The sequence below is a fragment of the Anguilla rostrata genome, chromosome 9 (genome assembly GCF_018555375.3).
Source record: "Anguilla rostrata isolate EN2019 chromosome 9, ASM1855537v3, whole genome shotgun sequence".
In the NCBI taxonomy this organism is placed as follows: Eukaryota; Metazoa; Chordata; class Actinopteri; order Anguilliformes; family Anguillidae; genus Anguilla; species Anguilla rostrata.
Genome location: NC_057941.1, coordinates 2,513,824 through 2,528,307, shown reverse-complemented (window position 1 = coordinate 2,528,307; position 14,484 = coordinate 2,513,824). Strand labels below are relative to the sequence as shown.

At 40.4% G+C, this 14,484-nt stretch overlaps 2 protein-coding genes across 18 annotated transcripts in view; one reads left to right on the top strand and one right to left on the bottom strand.

Moving 5' to 3' along the window:
* The window catches only part of tcf7 (transcription factor 7), a 51,735-nt gene extending 46,697 nt beyond the window's left edge, over positions 1–5,038 (top strand). For 8 of the 17 annotated variants that reach the window (XM_064349764.1, XM_064349761.1, XM_064349763.1 and 5 more), the window contains one exon: positions 2,541–5,038. In XM_064349764.1, the coding sequence (XP_064205834.1) occupies positions 2,541–2,835 (295 nt within the window). In that variant the 3' untranslated portion in view covers positions 2,836–5,038. Of the gene's footprint in view, positions 1–2,517 lie in introns of all 17 variants that reach the window. The other 9 variants (XM_064349772.1, XM_064349769.1, XM_064349771.1 and 6 more) reach the window with 3 other exon arrangements.
* A 4,730-nt stretch (positions 5,039–9,768) lies between these two features.
* Positions 9,769–13,335, bottom strand: skp1 (S-phase kinase-associated protein 1). The gene is made up of 6 exons (XM_064349793.1): positions 13,179–13,335; positions 12,338–12,434; positions 12,021–12,094; positions 11,186–11,329; positions 10,600–10,740; positions 9,769–10,474 (listed from the first exon to the last, which is right to left on the bottom strand). The coding sequence occupies exons 2-6, from the start codon at positions 12,432–12,434 to the stop codon at positions 10,439–10,441; spliced, it is 492 nt and encodes a 163-aa protein (XP_064205863.1). The 5' UTR covers positions 13,179–13,335; the 3' UTR covers positions 9,769–10,438.
* Positions 13,336–14,484: the final 1,149 nt, after the last annotated feature.

Here is a 14,484-nt window from a genome sequence, read left to right as displayed (position 1 = left end):
TTTCACTGGGAGCGGGGGACGGGGAAGGTAATGAAAGATTTCTCACACACGTTTACTTTCGGTACTTACGATACACCATTGGCAGTGGTATTCAGATTGTACATCTCACAGGTTCATAGTTCTTCATAGATCATACACTATTGAATGGGGTAGGTTATTCAATCTAGTACAAGTAGCCTACAAACTTGGCCTGATCAAGTGTAATGGTGTCGCAGGGCTTTTGAGAGGAACATTTTAATCCGACCGGGATTAAATGCAAATAATAAAATTCCCCTCAAATGCAAATAATAAAATTATTTGAAACATTAATTCATACTGGAATATCTTTCAGAGCAACAGGTTTGGCTCCATTAACATTCTGCAACGTTTTGCATTTTATGGTAAATGGTAAATGGACTGCATTTATATAGCGCTTTTATCCAAAGCGCTTTACAACTGATGCCTCACATTCACCAGAGCAATTAGGGGTTAGGGGTTAGGTGTCTTGCTCAAGGACACTTCGACACGCCCAGGGCGGGGTTTGAACCGGCAACCCTCCGACTGCCAGACAATCGGTCTTACCTCCTGAGCTATGTCGCCCCTTTTATATATTTTATACACCCCTCTCAAATTTAGTGCCTCTGAAGTGTAAAGTGTGCACAGTACCTGGTATAAAAGGTGCTGTTTAAACAAGCAGAGGGAAAAAAAAAAACGTTTGTGTATATTGCTTTGACACTGAAGCCAGTGTAGAATGCTGAAGTTGTCAGTGTAGAATGAGACCAGCTGAAGCTCAGTGTAGAATGGGGCCAGCTGAAGCTTAGTGTAGAATGGGGCCAGCTGAAGCTCAGTGTAGAATGGGACCAGCTGAAGCTCAGTGTAGAATGAGACCAGCTGAAGCTCAGTGTAGAATGAGACCAATTGAAGCTCAGTGAAGAATGGGACCAGCTGAAGCTGTATAGAATGGGACCAGCTGAAACTCAGTATAGATAGGGACCAGCTGAAGCTCAGTGTAGAATGAGACCAGCTGAAGCTCAGTGTAGAATGGGACGAGCCGAAGCTGCATAGAATGGGACCAGCTGAAGCTGTGTAGAATGGAATCAGCAGAAATTCAGTGTAGAATGAGACCATCTGAAGCTCAGTGTGGAAAGGGACCAGCTGAAGCTGTGTAGAATGGGACCAGCTGAGGGTTCTTGTTCATCTGCCTCAGTTGTCAGTGCATTCAGTTTTTTAAATTAAGAGCAGTTATTATGAATGAATTAATATAGTGAATAGTCTGTAACTCCTAGAATGTAAAAGCTTTGGTGACCATCTTGATGCCCTGGCATATTCATACACTGTAGCCAGACCTGTCCCGTTTGAGCCCAGTGCTCTGATTGGCCCAGCTGAAGCTCTGAAATCATCTCTGCCTCGACACTGCAGCTCTGCTGTGGCTAGCCTTACCTGTACACGTGCCTAACCCCCACCCCTCACCCCTGCCCCCCTCCCCCGCAGTGGAAACCTCCCGCAGTACCTGTGCGTGCAGACACTGCAGGGGAGCTGCGGTTTCCGCCATCCCCGCTGCTGCAGCGAGCTGCGCCCAGCCACCCGGGCGCTTCTGATGTCATTTCCCCTCGCACGAGTCTGCTCCTCGTGTCATCCCCACACCGCCGCCCCGCCCACGCGGTCAGGCACTGCTGAACTCTGACATTTCGCACCCCCCCCCCCTCCCCCCCCGCCCCCACTCTCTGGCAGTTGCATCAGATTTTGTGTCAGTCTCAGCAAAAATAAGGGAGCTTTGCCGTGAGAGACCGCCAGAATCCATACCACTTCCGTAAAATTAGAGGCCATGCAGCATGGCTGGTGAGGCTTTTTCTTGCAAACAGACAAGAAATGTGAATATTTATGATTACCAAGAAGTCCCCGCCCTCCCTCCACAGAGTGTATACCTCCCAGCAGGGAAGCCCCGCCCCTGTTTCCCCACACATTACATTGAATATTCATGAGTATCAGGAAGACCCCGCCCGCCCTCCACACAGTGTACGCCTCACAGCTGAGAAGCCCCGCCCCTGTTTCCACACAACACGAAGAGAAAAACTCATCACACATCTGGGGCATCATTTTCATCACAAGCCACACAGGTCTGAACTACACTGCGCTGGCTTAATGAAGAAATAATGAACTCAGGGGTCCTCATTATTGTCCAGAAAGGGCACCTGACTCTACTAATCAACCACTAGAGTCTTTGCTAAGGGCTCTGATTAGTAGAGTCAGGTGTGTAACTGCTTGGTTAGAACAAAAACCTAAACCCACACCGGCCCTTTCTGGACAAAATTGAGGACCCCACAATTAACAAGTTAAACAAAAAGACAAAACAAATCTTTAGGCATACTCATGTTTTATTTATCAATTTAAGATGGATATAAGCCTTTCACTGTGCCACTCTAGTTTATTTCTTTTATTTGTTTATATTTCTGGATTGTATGGTAGTAATTGTGAAACCATGGTTAATGCAGTTTGACTCCACACTGGTGACACTTTGCATCCACGCTTTATTCACAGATAACTCTCTTGACTGTTCCTAGGAGGAAAAAGAAGTGCATTCGCTACCTTCAAGGAGGACGGTGTGCAAGTCCCCATTCTTCCGATGGAAGTGCTATAGACTCACCCCCGTCCCCGGTCCCTGCCCCTCCCTCCCCACCCTGCGCCCCCCGGCCAGCCTCTCCCAAAGCCACCGACCTGACCCGTGCCTCCGATGCCCCACCCTCGCTTTCCACAACAACCGCCAAATCCGCCAGACTGACTGTAAAAGCTTTAACGGAGTCCCAGCAGCACCATCATCATCACCAGCGTCGACGGCCGTTGCCACAGTCGCACTAGATGTAGCCGCCCCCCCCCCCCACCCCTCCACACAGACATTGCTGTACTCTTCGACCCAAAAAACAAAACGAGGACCTGACTCTAAAAGTGACCCACAGGAGCGACTGCTGCCCCGGGACAGAACTCCCGCTGCCCAAATTGACAGAATGACAGGCGTCAATCATGCTCCACGGAACCCAGGCCTCAACAGAGAAGCACCTGACAGCTGTCCATCATCTCCAATACAAACCCCAGCCAAACCACCTGAAAACAGCCGCATGTCCACATCTCCCCAACTCTCCTCAAAAAGTGCTGAGTGTGCATATCTTATGAGAAAAGGGGGCCGCTACACTGTGGAAAAAACATTGTGTTGGCCTCTTATCTTCATGACTGCCATTTTATATATTTTTTTAAATAGCATAGGATCAGTAAAACGTTTTGTAAATATCAAGAGGTCATTGTGTTCAATTTTTTATTTTTTTTGCCTGGGAAAGTTTCTGTTTTTCTTTATGAGTAGCGAAGAAGACTTTTATATATCAGTATGTTTTCCTGCCACACCGATTTGGGGTTGTAATCAGATATTCTTTCTACGTGCGGGAAAAAGTTCCATTTCTGTGGGCAGCCATGCCTTTGAAACGATTCCTGTTCACAATCACGTTTTAATAATTATGTTGCAAAAGAGCACCAAAAGCCACAAACCACGAAACACTGCATTCTGCGCAAAAGTATTTTTAAAAGCCTTTTTTCAGGGAGGTATTTTTAACATGGTATACTTAGCGCTCAAGACAAGAAGGTTTGATCTGTCGAAAATGAAAGCAGATAGATGACCCATATGTAAAACTGTCAGCAGTTACACATCTGTCCCATCTGGTTTCTGTATAGTCAAGACTTTTTTGTGCCAAAAGTCCTTATTGACAAATTTTTTTTTTAATGTGGAGGCAGCAATAATGCCGTGTGATGTTTATTTTCTCAAAGCTCAAAATAACGGAAAAAGCCATCCATAATATTTTAAATCAATTTGCAACTGCTTATAAAACAGGATTGCATGTCATATTTGGCAGTTAGTTCCCTATCTCTGGAAAATCCAGTTTATTATTTTTTTTTGTTTGTAATTTTTTTTTAAGTGGATGGTTTCAGAAAAGCTCTGTGTTACGCAGCATTTTGGTGCCCCCTGTTGGGCACAGGGGGAGTGGGCTAGTCTGTGTGGTGTTCATGTTGGCACTTCCTTTGGGGTTAAACTGCCACCCTTCAGCCTGAAGACTTCAGATTTAAAAATGTTTTAAGAGTTTTATAAAGTCAATTTAACGCTTCTGGCTAAGGAGACACAAGCAGTTTTTAACACGCCTGTTGGTTTCCATTCATTAATTGTATTTGACTAGTGAATTTATTTTTGCTGGTGTTAAAAAATATATAAAAAACCTCCATTAAAATAACATCTGCAGCTTCCTGCATTATTTCACTTAGACTGAATTTTAAGTAATTCTGTATAAAAAAATAAAATAAAATAAAAATAAACGACCAGTAGGTACTGTATTTCATGACTTGTAAATCACAATTTTTTAATAAATGTGGAACACATATATAATAAGAATCAAACTTTTATATGTTGTTTTGTAAAAAAAAAACAAAAAACAAATTCTTCAAAAAAAAAGCTTTGCTTTCTTTAGTCTAGTTTTCTTTATTTCCAAAAGCAATACATTTTATAGCTTTTTCTTTCTTCCAAAAAACAAAGGATTGTGTGCTTATTTTCGTGTATTATCGAATTTGTTCATGAAACAAATGTGTACATGTTCTGCCTTAGTGTACCAAAAATACATAAGCAATAGCTTTACACTGTTGTTCATGTTTGTAGCATCAATTCCACCTCCTGACCCACCTGAAATTCAGGGCCATGTGGCGCTGTGAATTCAGCGTCCAGCAGAGAGCGCTGTGACACCAAAATTTTACTGGAGTTTCCACACCAGTAAAACTCAACAAAAATGTGCTCACAACAAATGCCAAATACGCTTTTGTAGAACCTGTTCGGGCCTTACGGCCTCAGTTTATGTATTTTGAATTTTGCCTCTGTGATTTACATTTTTGTTATTGTCCTTCATTTCCATGGTATTTCCACAGTAAGTTCTACACATCTGTCAAACGCAGTACGATCAAACTTGTTAAGCTGAAACCATGTTATACATTGCAAATGTTTCAGTGTTGTCTATTAAAGTTTACATTTAAATTACCTGCGTCTGGTGTCTCCCTGTTAATGTTAATCCTCTACATGTTCTAGACTAGTCGTTCCCAAACTTGGTCCTGTGTGGTGTTTGCATGTTATCTCCTTGTCCGCGTGGGTTTTCTCCGGGTACTTCAGTTTCTCCCACAGTCCAAAGACATGCAGGTAGGCAGATTGCAGACTCTAAATTGCCCATACGTATGAGTGTGTGAGAAAATGGTGAGTGAATGGTGTGTGTGCCCTGCAATAAATTGGTGGCCTGTCCAGGGTGTATTCCTGCCTCTCGCCCAATGCACGCTGGGATAGGCTCCAGCACTCCCCGTGACCCTGCCCAGGATAAGTGGGTATAGATAATGGATGGATGGATGGATATAACTATTGGCAAAGACATAGTGAATTCATACATTTAAAAAAGTATTTCAGCTATTTAGAAGTGTACACGGATGCATCCAAAAGTATCCACAGCAGATTAGGAGTAGCTTTTGTAGTGCCTGAATTGGATGTTATAAATGCAAAACAGATGGATGATAACCTGTCTGTATACACAGGAGAAATAACAGCCGTCTTACTGGCTTTGTGTTTGGTGGAGGAAGTGATTATGTGCTTTGATTACAGTTCAACTTCAATTAATATGAATATAACACTGGAAGCTGTGCTTACTGCCATCAGCAGGAAACCACAGAATGTGTATTCACAGTGTGTGTACCAGCTGTACATTCAGTAAAACCATAGTACACTCAGGACAGACAAATACTAATTTCAGGTCTAGAGGAAAAAATAAACAGGTTATATGTCACAGATATTCTCCAAAGGAATTCAGGTGATTAGTGCTTCAGGAAAATCTTTCAATTTTTGTGCAGTACAGGAAAATTTAACTTAAAACTCACGACCCCCGCCAGTCCAGAAGGTGGCGGTAATGCACCACAAGTTGTTTTAAAACCGACATTTAACAGAAGGAGGAGGAGGCGGCTGCGGCCGAGGAGAAGTACTTCGAACCAGTGGCAATTTAAAAGTTTGACACTCGACACGTCCACTGAACTGGTCACGTTCCTTTTTGGCGTCCGCATTTTCTCCTGCACTTTTGGACACGATTAAGTGTTGGTTTTTTTGATAGGAGCAGAGTGCGGTTGCCTAGCAACAGCAGAAAAGACGCCTCCAGCTGCTTCATAAAATCAAGATTGGTAGCCCACAAAGCGTGTCCGGTGTAATCGCATTTAACTAACGTTGAGATAAAATTTCAAGCTACACACTACGCTATATGAACGATGGAAGCTTTCTCCATTAAAATTTTACCCAGTTAAAATTTTAATGATAATACTTGGGGTTGCGATATGATATACTGTCAGTTTTTACAAACTTTTATTAGGCTACTATCATTGGTTCACGGAACAACTCGTTGATGGGTCGCTCAACTGTACTGTGATGAGGGCGGGGCAAGAGCTCGCGTCTTTTAAGTCAGCTCGTACGGCCACACATTTTTGAAGTAAAAAAAAAAAAAACGACAATGGACCAGAGACTGTAAAAGCAATAGACTAGTATAACAAAGACGTACATTTACCATAGATTATTATTTAAGCATCTATAGTTATGTATAATAATTGTAATATATATATTACAATTATATATATATAAGTGTATATAAAAACAGATAATAATTATTTATTTATAATTTGTTTAGCTAGATAACCAAATGCCTCATTCACATGTAGAAAACACAAAACGTCATTATAATGAACATAGTCTAAATAATGAACATAGACTAGTTTTATTTACAGATATGGGCTAACGACAGTCAATAAATGCAAACACCAGCGTTTTTGCTTGAAAGAGACCCAAACGAGGTGAAATGTCGGTCAAATAAAGATTAGTCTCTACAGTACAGCGTATCGGTGGTTAGCTAGTTTCAGATAAGCTGACACCGAATACAGTATACATATAGCTATAATGTAAACAGTGTGTTAAATACATCAGCTAAGTGACATTTTCTAGCTTCGCCAGCGGCTACACTTCTCGGAGTGATAACAAATCCCCACAGAAATAGACAAAGCGAGATGATTACCTGTCCAGCAGAGACGCTGCAAGCTCAGCTTCTCTTTTGAAGCCCCTTCAAGTCCCTGAGTTCCCGCCATCGCTGAAAAACCGAGCCGATGTTCACTCGAGTGTTGTCTCTCGCTCGGTTCAACCCCTTTTTGGTATAATCTTTTCTTCGAGTCTTTCTTTTATTGTTTCTTTTTATCTGTGTAAGCCGTCGCAGTCAAACCGAACTGGTTTATTTTTTCTAGGCAACTGGCTAGCTATATAGCCATATAGCACGAACTCTGTTTAGGTCTTGACTGGGTAGCCTGCTCTCTGAGTTGTAAAGTCTCAAGATGATTGACAGACAGAGAGCTGTCCTGATTGGTTGTTAAGATTCAGGCGCGGTAAAATTTAGAATAGCTGATTTCAGAGCTTTGGGCAGTCAGAGATAGGCCGGATTTCTTCTTAGAGTTTATAATTTATTGATTTCTGTCTGAATGTGAAGGACATTTAAACAAATATGAACAAGTGTTATAAAAAAAGACTTACATACTGCACCTGGCTTTAACCATACCTTATACATACTTAATAGGGTACCTAGCTAAACGTAGCTTTTATCAAGTTCATGCGATTGTCCCGTCAATGTTTTATTCACACAATAAAACAATTCAAAAACCTTACCGTCCATGCTAAGCGTTATCCAAACTGCCCTCCACACACCAGTTTTAAGCGCTTGTGCTTCTACTCTTTTTGAAAAACATTGTACAATACTGGGTTTGATTGTACCATAATTATAAGGGGTGTGTAGAAGTTAAATATGACCTAGATGCAGAATTTTCAAAACAGCAAAATGGTCTATGTCAAAAGCTGGTATGAAACACTATTTCTGGAAACAGTACTAATAATGAGGAACAGCGGTGTTGTAGTTAATACATAAATTTGATCATTTGTGCTCTTTAAACTTTTGTGGTTTTTAATTGAATGTTGTATTGTGCTAGTTAATCATCGATTGAAATAAGTCATGTAGCCTTAGTTTAAGAATTGAGGTGAAATTAGGTAAAATTATTTCTGGTTATATTCATTTAGCTAGCTAGCTAACGTTAGCTAGCTAGGTAGTTTGCTTTCATAAGGCAATGTTATCGATAACGTTAGCTAGCTAGTTTGCTTTTATGAGGACGTTATAGTTATGCTTTCATCTTAACTTGGCTAGCTAGATAGCAAAAATGATAATTGGATATAAGTCAACGTCCTTACCTTAGCTATCTATCGATACTTGATATACTACTAAGCTAGCTAGCTTGTGAAAAGTCTCCCAAAAACAGCGCGTATCATGGGGGTAGCTATGGTAACGGGGCACGGTCTGTCAATCATAGCTAACTGACAGTTCTCCACGCCCAGACGGTTCGGGTGAACTTTTATAGTGGGAAATTTATGCTTAGAAAAATACGTTTTAAAGTACATTGAAATGACTGAATAATAAAAAAATTATGCACATTTGTTTTGTTGTTGCCTAAAGACAACTGGGAAGTGTCACGTTCAACCACCATGTTACTCCTTTAAAGAATTACACCCCCATTGAAAAATGTATTAAAGTATATTTTGTTTTATTTTATTTAACCTTTATGTAACCAGGAAAAAACCCCAATTGAGATCAAAATTTCTTTTGAAAGGAGGACCTATAAAGAAGTTATATTTATATTATGTTTATTTCAGACGGTGGTATATGAACTGTTGTGATGAAGTAAAACTGAAATCTGTGGTTATGATTATTTTGTGTGTTTTTCAAATGCCGCATAAAGGAGGTCACAGGCCCTGAAGAGGAGGTTCTTTTTTTTCCTGCAAAAATTTTTTTTTTTCTGCTAAATAAAAAAATGTAATGGGTAGACCTCCCCCTTGAGGCCGATGAGGGTACACCACCTCACACAAAAAGGTTCTCTTTCCAAGCTGTCAAAAATGCTGTCAAAAACTCAAAAGTTAACCTCAGATAACTGTGACACGGCACAGATTAACTGTTCAGAGCGAATGTGAAACTATTTGGCTTTGATAAGTACATAACTGATAGCCGTTACGCTAACAACATTAAAATGAGGGATACAAAAAGAACTGAAGCAATGAATAAAAGGGAAGACAGTGTTATCTCACCAATACAGCACTACAGACCGTGCTGTATCGCAAACGCATTCGGGGCTACAGGGGAGTCGTATGGCATGGCGCAATGCAGAGTTGTCAGAACGGTCCCATAGTCCCTTTTTTTAGGTTAAACTGCATCTACCCTGCAGCTGACATAATGCCCCAATTAGCCTACATATTTAGGGTTGCTAAGCATTGGCTCTCTCTACATTGTTGTTTCAAAGCTAGCTGTCCTCATGGATGGCTAATATGTTTTGTATTCATTTTTTTTAACCTATTAGGCCAATAGAATTCAAATGCACTGAATTTACATCGCATTGTTAAAGCTAACTAGACAATACATTTGGGGGGGGGGGTACATTACCTTTGAATGATAATGTACTGTAGCAGTTTTAACCATTTTGTCAGCGCAACATCCTATTACTCAAAGTCATCTTAAGTCTTACCCATCAGTCTAGATGCCACACATTAGTAACCCTTAACTACAGCCCAGTGATATTAATAGGGCAGGGGAAAAGATTCTGATGTACGTTCTCAGAAAATTTAAAAAGAATATACGAGTGTCCCTTAAAAATGCAAAATTATGCAGCAGATTCTTTTTCCGATGTTTTATTTCGGCCAATCCTAAAGGTCATCTTCAGAGCTCAATACAACAATTGTTTTCTTCCCTGTACAATAAAAGGTAACACTCGATCATGACAGCACATTTACTTTGCTGAAAAGTACCCCAAATCCAAAACTCTACAGGGACAACCAGACAGATATACTCAAAATCAAAAGTCCTTATACTTACTGAATTTATTTAGTTTGTTTTTTTGTTTGTTTTTTGTTGCATTTGTCTTGAAGAGGACAGCATATGTATGAATCTGCAGTCAGCATTTACAAAATTCAGCATGAGTCATTATGAAAATCAAACAAACAAACTATCATAAACGCAAAAGAAAAAAAAAAGTTCAGTAAAAAAAATACAACTAAAACAGTTTCAAAACAGGAGGGGGCTTATCTTCGTTAAAATTAAAGTCCACTTTAAATGTGAAATGGAAATAAGCTTCTGTAAACCTGTAAAAACTGAAGGGAAAAAAACAAAAAAAAAAAAAAAACCTTTAAATTATTTGCAACATACAAGCAATGGAAATGGTCATGCTAAGTACACGAGGGTCTGCCACTCTAGTTATCTGATGCAATATTAACAAGTATGGACAGCGCAGTGCAACCAGTGTTCGGAACGATCCTCGCAGCGCGTTATTGTCCGCAGGACCGGTCCTATTTTTCTTCACACCACTGGTTCTCCTTGCGTACCTGGGGAGAACATAGAGCACATGGTGAACACACGTAGAGCAGGTGGCCTCTGATCTTTGCATGGGACAGAGCCTTTTCATTTTTATTTATTCTTTTTTTTTTTTTTTTTTTAAACTAATGATTACCTGCGCTTCCTCTTCCTCTGTGAAATCATTCTTGATGTTGAACGTCTTCCTGATTTCCTCAGGAGTTTTTCCTTTGATCATGTTTGCTACCGTCTTACATGTGACATCCAGCAACCCCTTGATGTCCAAATAATTTGCGGCCTAAGAAGAAAGTTGTATAAACAAATAACAATTATAAATGTGCAATCTATGCCACAAAATCTACCAGAGTTCTTAATTCTACTGGCTGAGGGTAGTATGCATGTAAACAGTCTCAGGCCTGCTGACACTAAGCCAATCAGATGGCAGCACTGGCACTGACGTGTGTTCCCGTGAAGAAGCTTGTGCTACCACACTGGATCAGTTACACACATTGCAAAATCCCCATGTGTATGAGCCAAGGCAATATTCACACTGCACGTCACCAGGCCCCACTCTACACTGACCTTTTAACACCAGAGGCCCAACATTACTGAACTGGACTACTAGCCACAGCTGGCCACATTTCTGCAGCCTGTGGCAGTTTGTTATTGTACTAACGTTTATCTGCATTAAAAAAATAAATGTGTGCACTTTCCACTGGCATCTACACACAGGCCTTACACACCAGAATAAGCTCAAAGAGTGTTCCCTGGTCCACTTTGAGGAACTCCTGGTCCCACACGGGGATGTCGTCTGTCCTCTTCTCTTTGTTCTCGTCGTCCTCGGGGGGAGGGGGGTCATCTTTGTGGTGGGTGCACCATTGGATCACCTGCAGGACCGCAGAGGAAAGATCACAACAGCGACCATTACAAAAGAGTCACGCCTACGTTCCCATAATGCAAAGCGCTCTGTAACACAGGTTTGAACAGCCCAAGGAAAAACACAAGGGAGGCAGAGTCTGGAACACAGACCGAGTCTGTTCACTGAAACATTTCCAGCTTATAGACACAATTCATCTGCAGAACTGAGCAAGTGTTAAACTCTGATAACTGCAATGTTACTTCAACCTGCAAAACCTTCTGTTAGACTTAAAATTCTTTTTATTCCAAATTTCACTCTCTCTGCTGTTATTCCATGCACTTCTGTGAATAGGGACTTGTGACAGTGTAATACAATGCGTAAGGGACTGGTCTTGTAACCTGAAGGTCTCAGGTTCGATTCCCAGTTAAGGTACACCGCCGTTGTACCCTACTTAGCCAGTGTATATCCAGCTGTATAAATGGATACAGTGTAAATGAAGGCAATTAAGATCAGGAGCTGAACAGTTACATCACAATTTATCCACTTTTACAACACAAGACAAAGACACGAGCACGTCCTGCAAATGACTGCCTCTGAAAATTACAGCTGTTCCAACTGCCAAACGCAAGCGTAGAGAACAGCACACCATTAAGCAAAATAAGCAGTGCTTTATCATGCTCCTTCTGCAACAGCAGGAATGATTGCACAAGTTTGCGTACCTTCTTCAGAATGGCTGCATTAACATTTGGCAGAGGTACAGGGTCATCATCTCCTTCATCATCCATTCCCAAATCTGTACAAAAATAACGTTGAGACCACGTGACCACAGAATACTGACACAAAAGCAACTTGTGTGGTGGAAATAATACTTTCACAGAAACTCAACAAACCATTTAAGGAAGTGATCCAACTGTAGTGATCCGTCTTCTGTATACTGTCCAAGCGTTGCACGAAGATGACCAAACATATAATAGGGGTTGCAATACTACCTGCGCACCGTGATATGAATTACCGCATTTTATTATTAGCAACTTACCTTCCAGCATAGTCTTTATGGTCACCGACTGTTTTGCAATTTCAACGTCCACTTCAAATATCTCTCCATCTGAGCTTTGCAGTTTGATAGTAGGCATCTACAACAAACAACGCGTTTAGAAAACTGAGTTGGTAAACATCTTGGATAACACCATACCTAGACGACGTAACATTAGCCTGGCATAAACAAATACAGTTACCTGATTGGGAATTGGCGTTTTCCCAAAATAAAACTATGACAATAGCGCAGGCAACTTAGTTCACTAACTACCGAGCAACGTCTGTTCATATGAACAATGAGCGTTAGCTTCAATCTGGGACTAGGTAGCTAGCAACCTAGTTTCACTTCTAACTAGCTAGCGTTAGTAGCTGTTATGTTAGAAAAGTCGCTGAGTACCTAGCTAGCTACAAACGTTCCATAAAGATCGAGCCAGCCATTTCACGCCACTAGCATCCTGGCAACGGGATACTTGACTACCTAGCTAGCCATCAATAGCGTCAGGAAACCGTATGTTGACTTGCTAGTAAACAAAATAGCTGACAGTAACTTTACAGCTAGTTGTACATCAAGTATTGTTTTCCGTTTAAATTAGCAAATTATGTGACGTTAACAACACGAAAATACAAAAATTAATCTTGCTAGCCAGTACGTTGTACAAGTGAAGGCGCTCACGGCGAGGCCTAACGTTATCAGTAACGTTAGCGAAGAGACACCTTTTTCTAGCTAGCGAAACCATCCACATTCGATTAATCAAATCTAGCTTTAATTGTAATTCAGTGAATTAACCCCAAAACTGAATGGCAGAGAACACACAGAAACATCTTAACCACCTAATACTTACAATGAACGAAATATAGACGAATACACAAATCCGATTTCAAATATCAACAGGGCCCGACTGTGTTAGCAGACCAGCCTCTGAAAAATATCCGTCGCTTTTGTCAAGCCAGTAGAAACGCAGTTGTCCGGTAATAGTGCCTCGCCAAAAAAAAAAAATAATTAGACAACTGAAAAGCAGCTTCGACATTTTTATGTACTTATATGATAGATGTTTCAAATTATGTGTATATATTTTTTTTAACTTAAGCGTACTGGCCCATAAATATTTTGTCAATTCAACTCAGGCTAATATGAAGAAAGCCCTGGTCAAAATGTCGAAGTTGATGCAACGGGCCGCCATCTTTTGAGGCGCAGAAGGCTCATTCAACCTGTTATGACTATTTACAAGTTATATTCGTTGTTATTTCAGGCATATGGCATTTACTTGGCTCTTGGCGAAAGTTTGTACTGCAGAACCTGATTTTAATTCGACTGAATTTTTGATACAGTCAGACAACTATTGACACCTTCAAATAGGCCTAATTCTCACCTCTTCTCGTCCTTCTCACCTCCACTATTTTCCCATGTGAGTAGGTTATGCAAAAGTGTACTGGTATCCCAATTCCAAATATAATTACAAATTCGTTTAGCGAATGTGCAGTAAGCCTTACTATGGGGTCGGAGTTATGCATTATCCAGGTTATTAATAGCCTACAACAATTTATTAATTTCACACTATTGGTCAACTTACTCTTAGATTTTTTATATATTTTTTAATGCCGTAATAGTTTAGGCTATATATAATCTGGACGCGAAATCCTTAAGAAAAAGTGTTATTCTATTCCATATACATTAGCGCTTGTTTTCAAATTATGATTACAATTACCCATTCATAAGAAAACCGGATACAAATCGACCGATTGCCTATCGGTCGATTTGTAGCTATAAAGCTAGGAAACTAAGGCATGCTTTGCTGTACTTTCATTCAGTCTGAGAAAATATTTCAAGTGTCCTAGTCCATTAATTTTGCAGTAAATAATTACGTCTAACTACCACAAGTTGGCAGCCGTTCACAGAGAAAGCGAACGAAATGCATTTACATCAATAATTCATATTTGTCTAAATGTCCTATAGGTTTATTTTGACACTGGATTTTTTTAGGTTGTTATCTGCAGTTAAGTTTTACACTTAATGCAAATATATAGGTTTTCAAGTATACACATTTTAACTTAAGTGTCTGGAGTGAATAAGAAAATAAAATGTTGGTCTGACAGTCTTTCACATATAGCTCACATAGATGTATGGTCAATAATAAGCAAATAAAAAAA

What these genes read in the sequence shown, in the direction of transcription:
- skp1 (XM_064349793.1), bottom strand. Translation starts at nt 12,434, where the DNA reads ATGCCTACTATCAAACTGCAAAGCTCAGATGGAGAGATATTTGAAGTG. An exon ending in CACTCTTTGAGCTTATTCTG is followed by an intron (nt 10,741 to 11,185) that starts GTGTGTAAGGCC and finishes CTTTCTTCTTAG; the next exon opens with GCCGCAAATTATTTGGACAT. An exon ending in CAGAGGAAGAGGAAGCGCAG is followed by an intron (nt 10,475 to 10,599) that starts GTAATCATTAGT and finishes TGTTCTCCCCAG; the next exon opens with GTACGCAAGGAGAACCAGTG.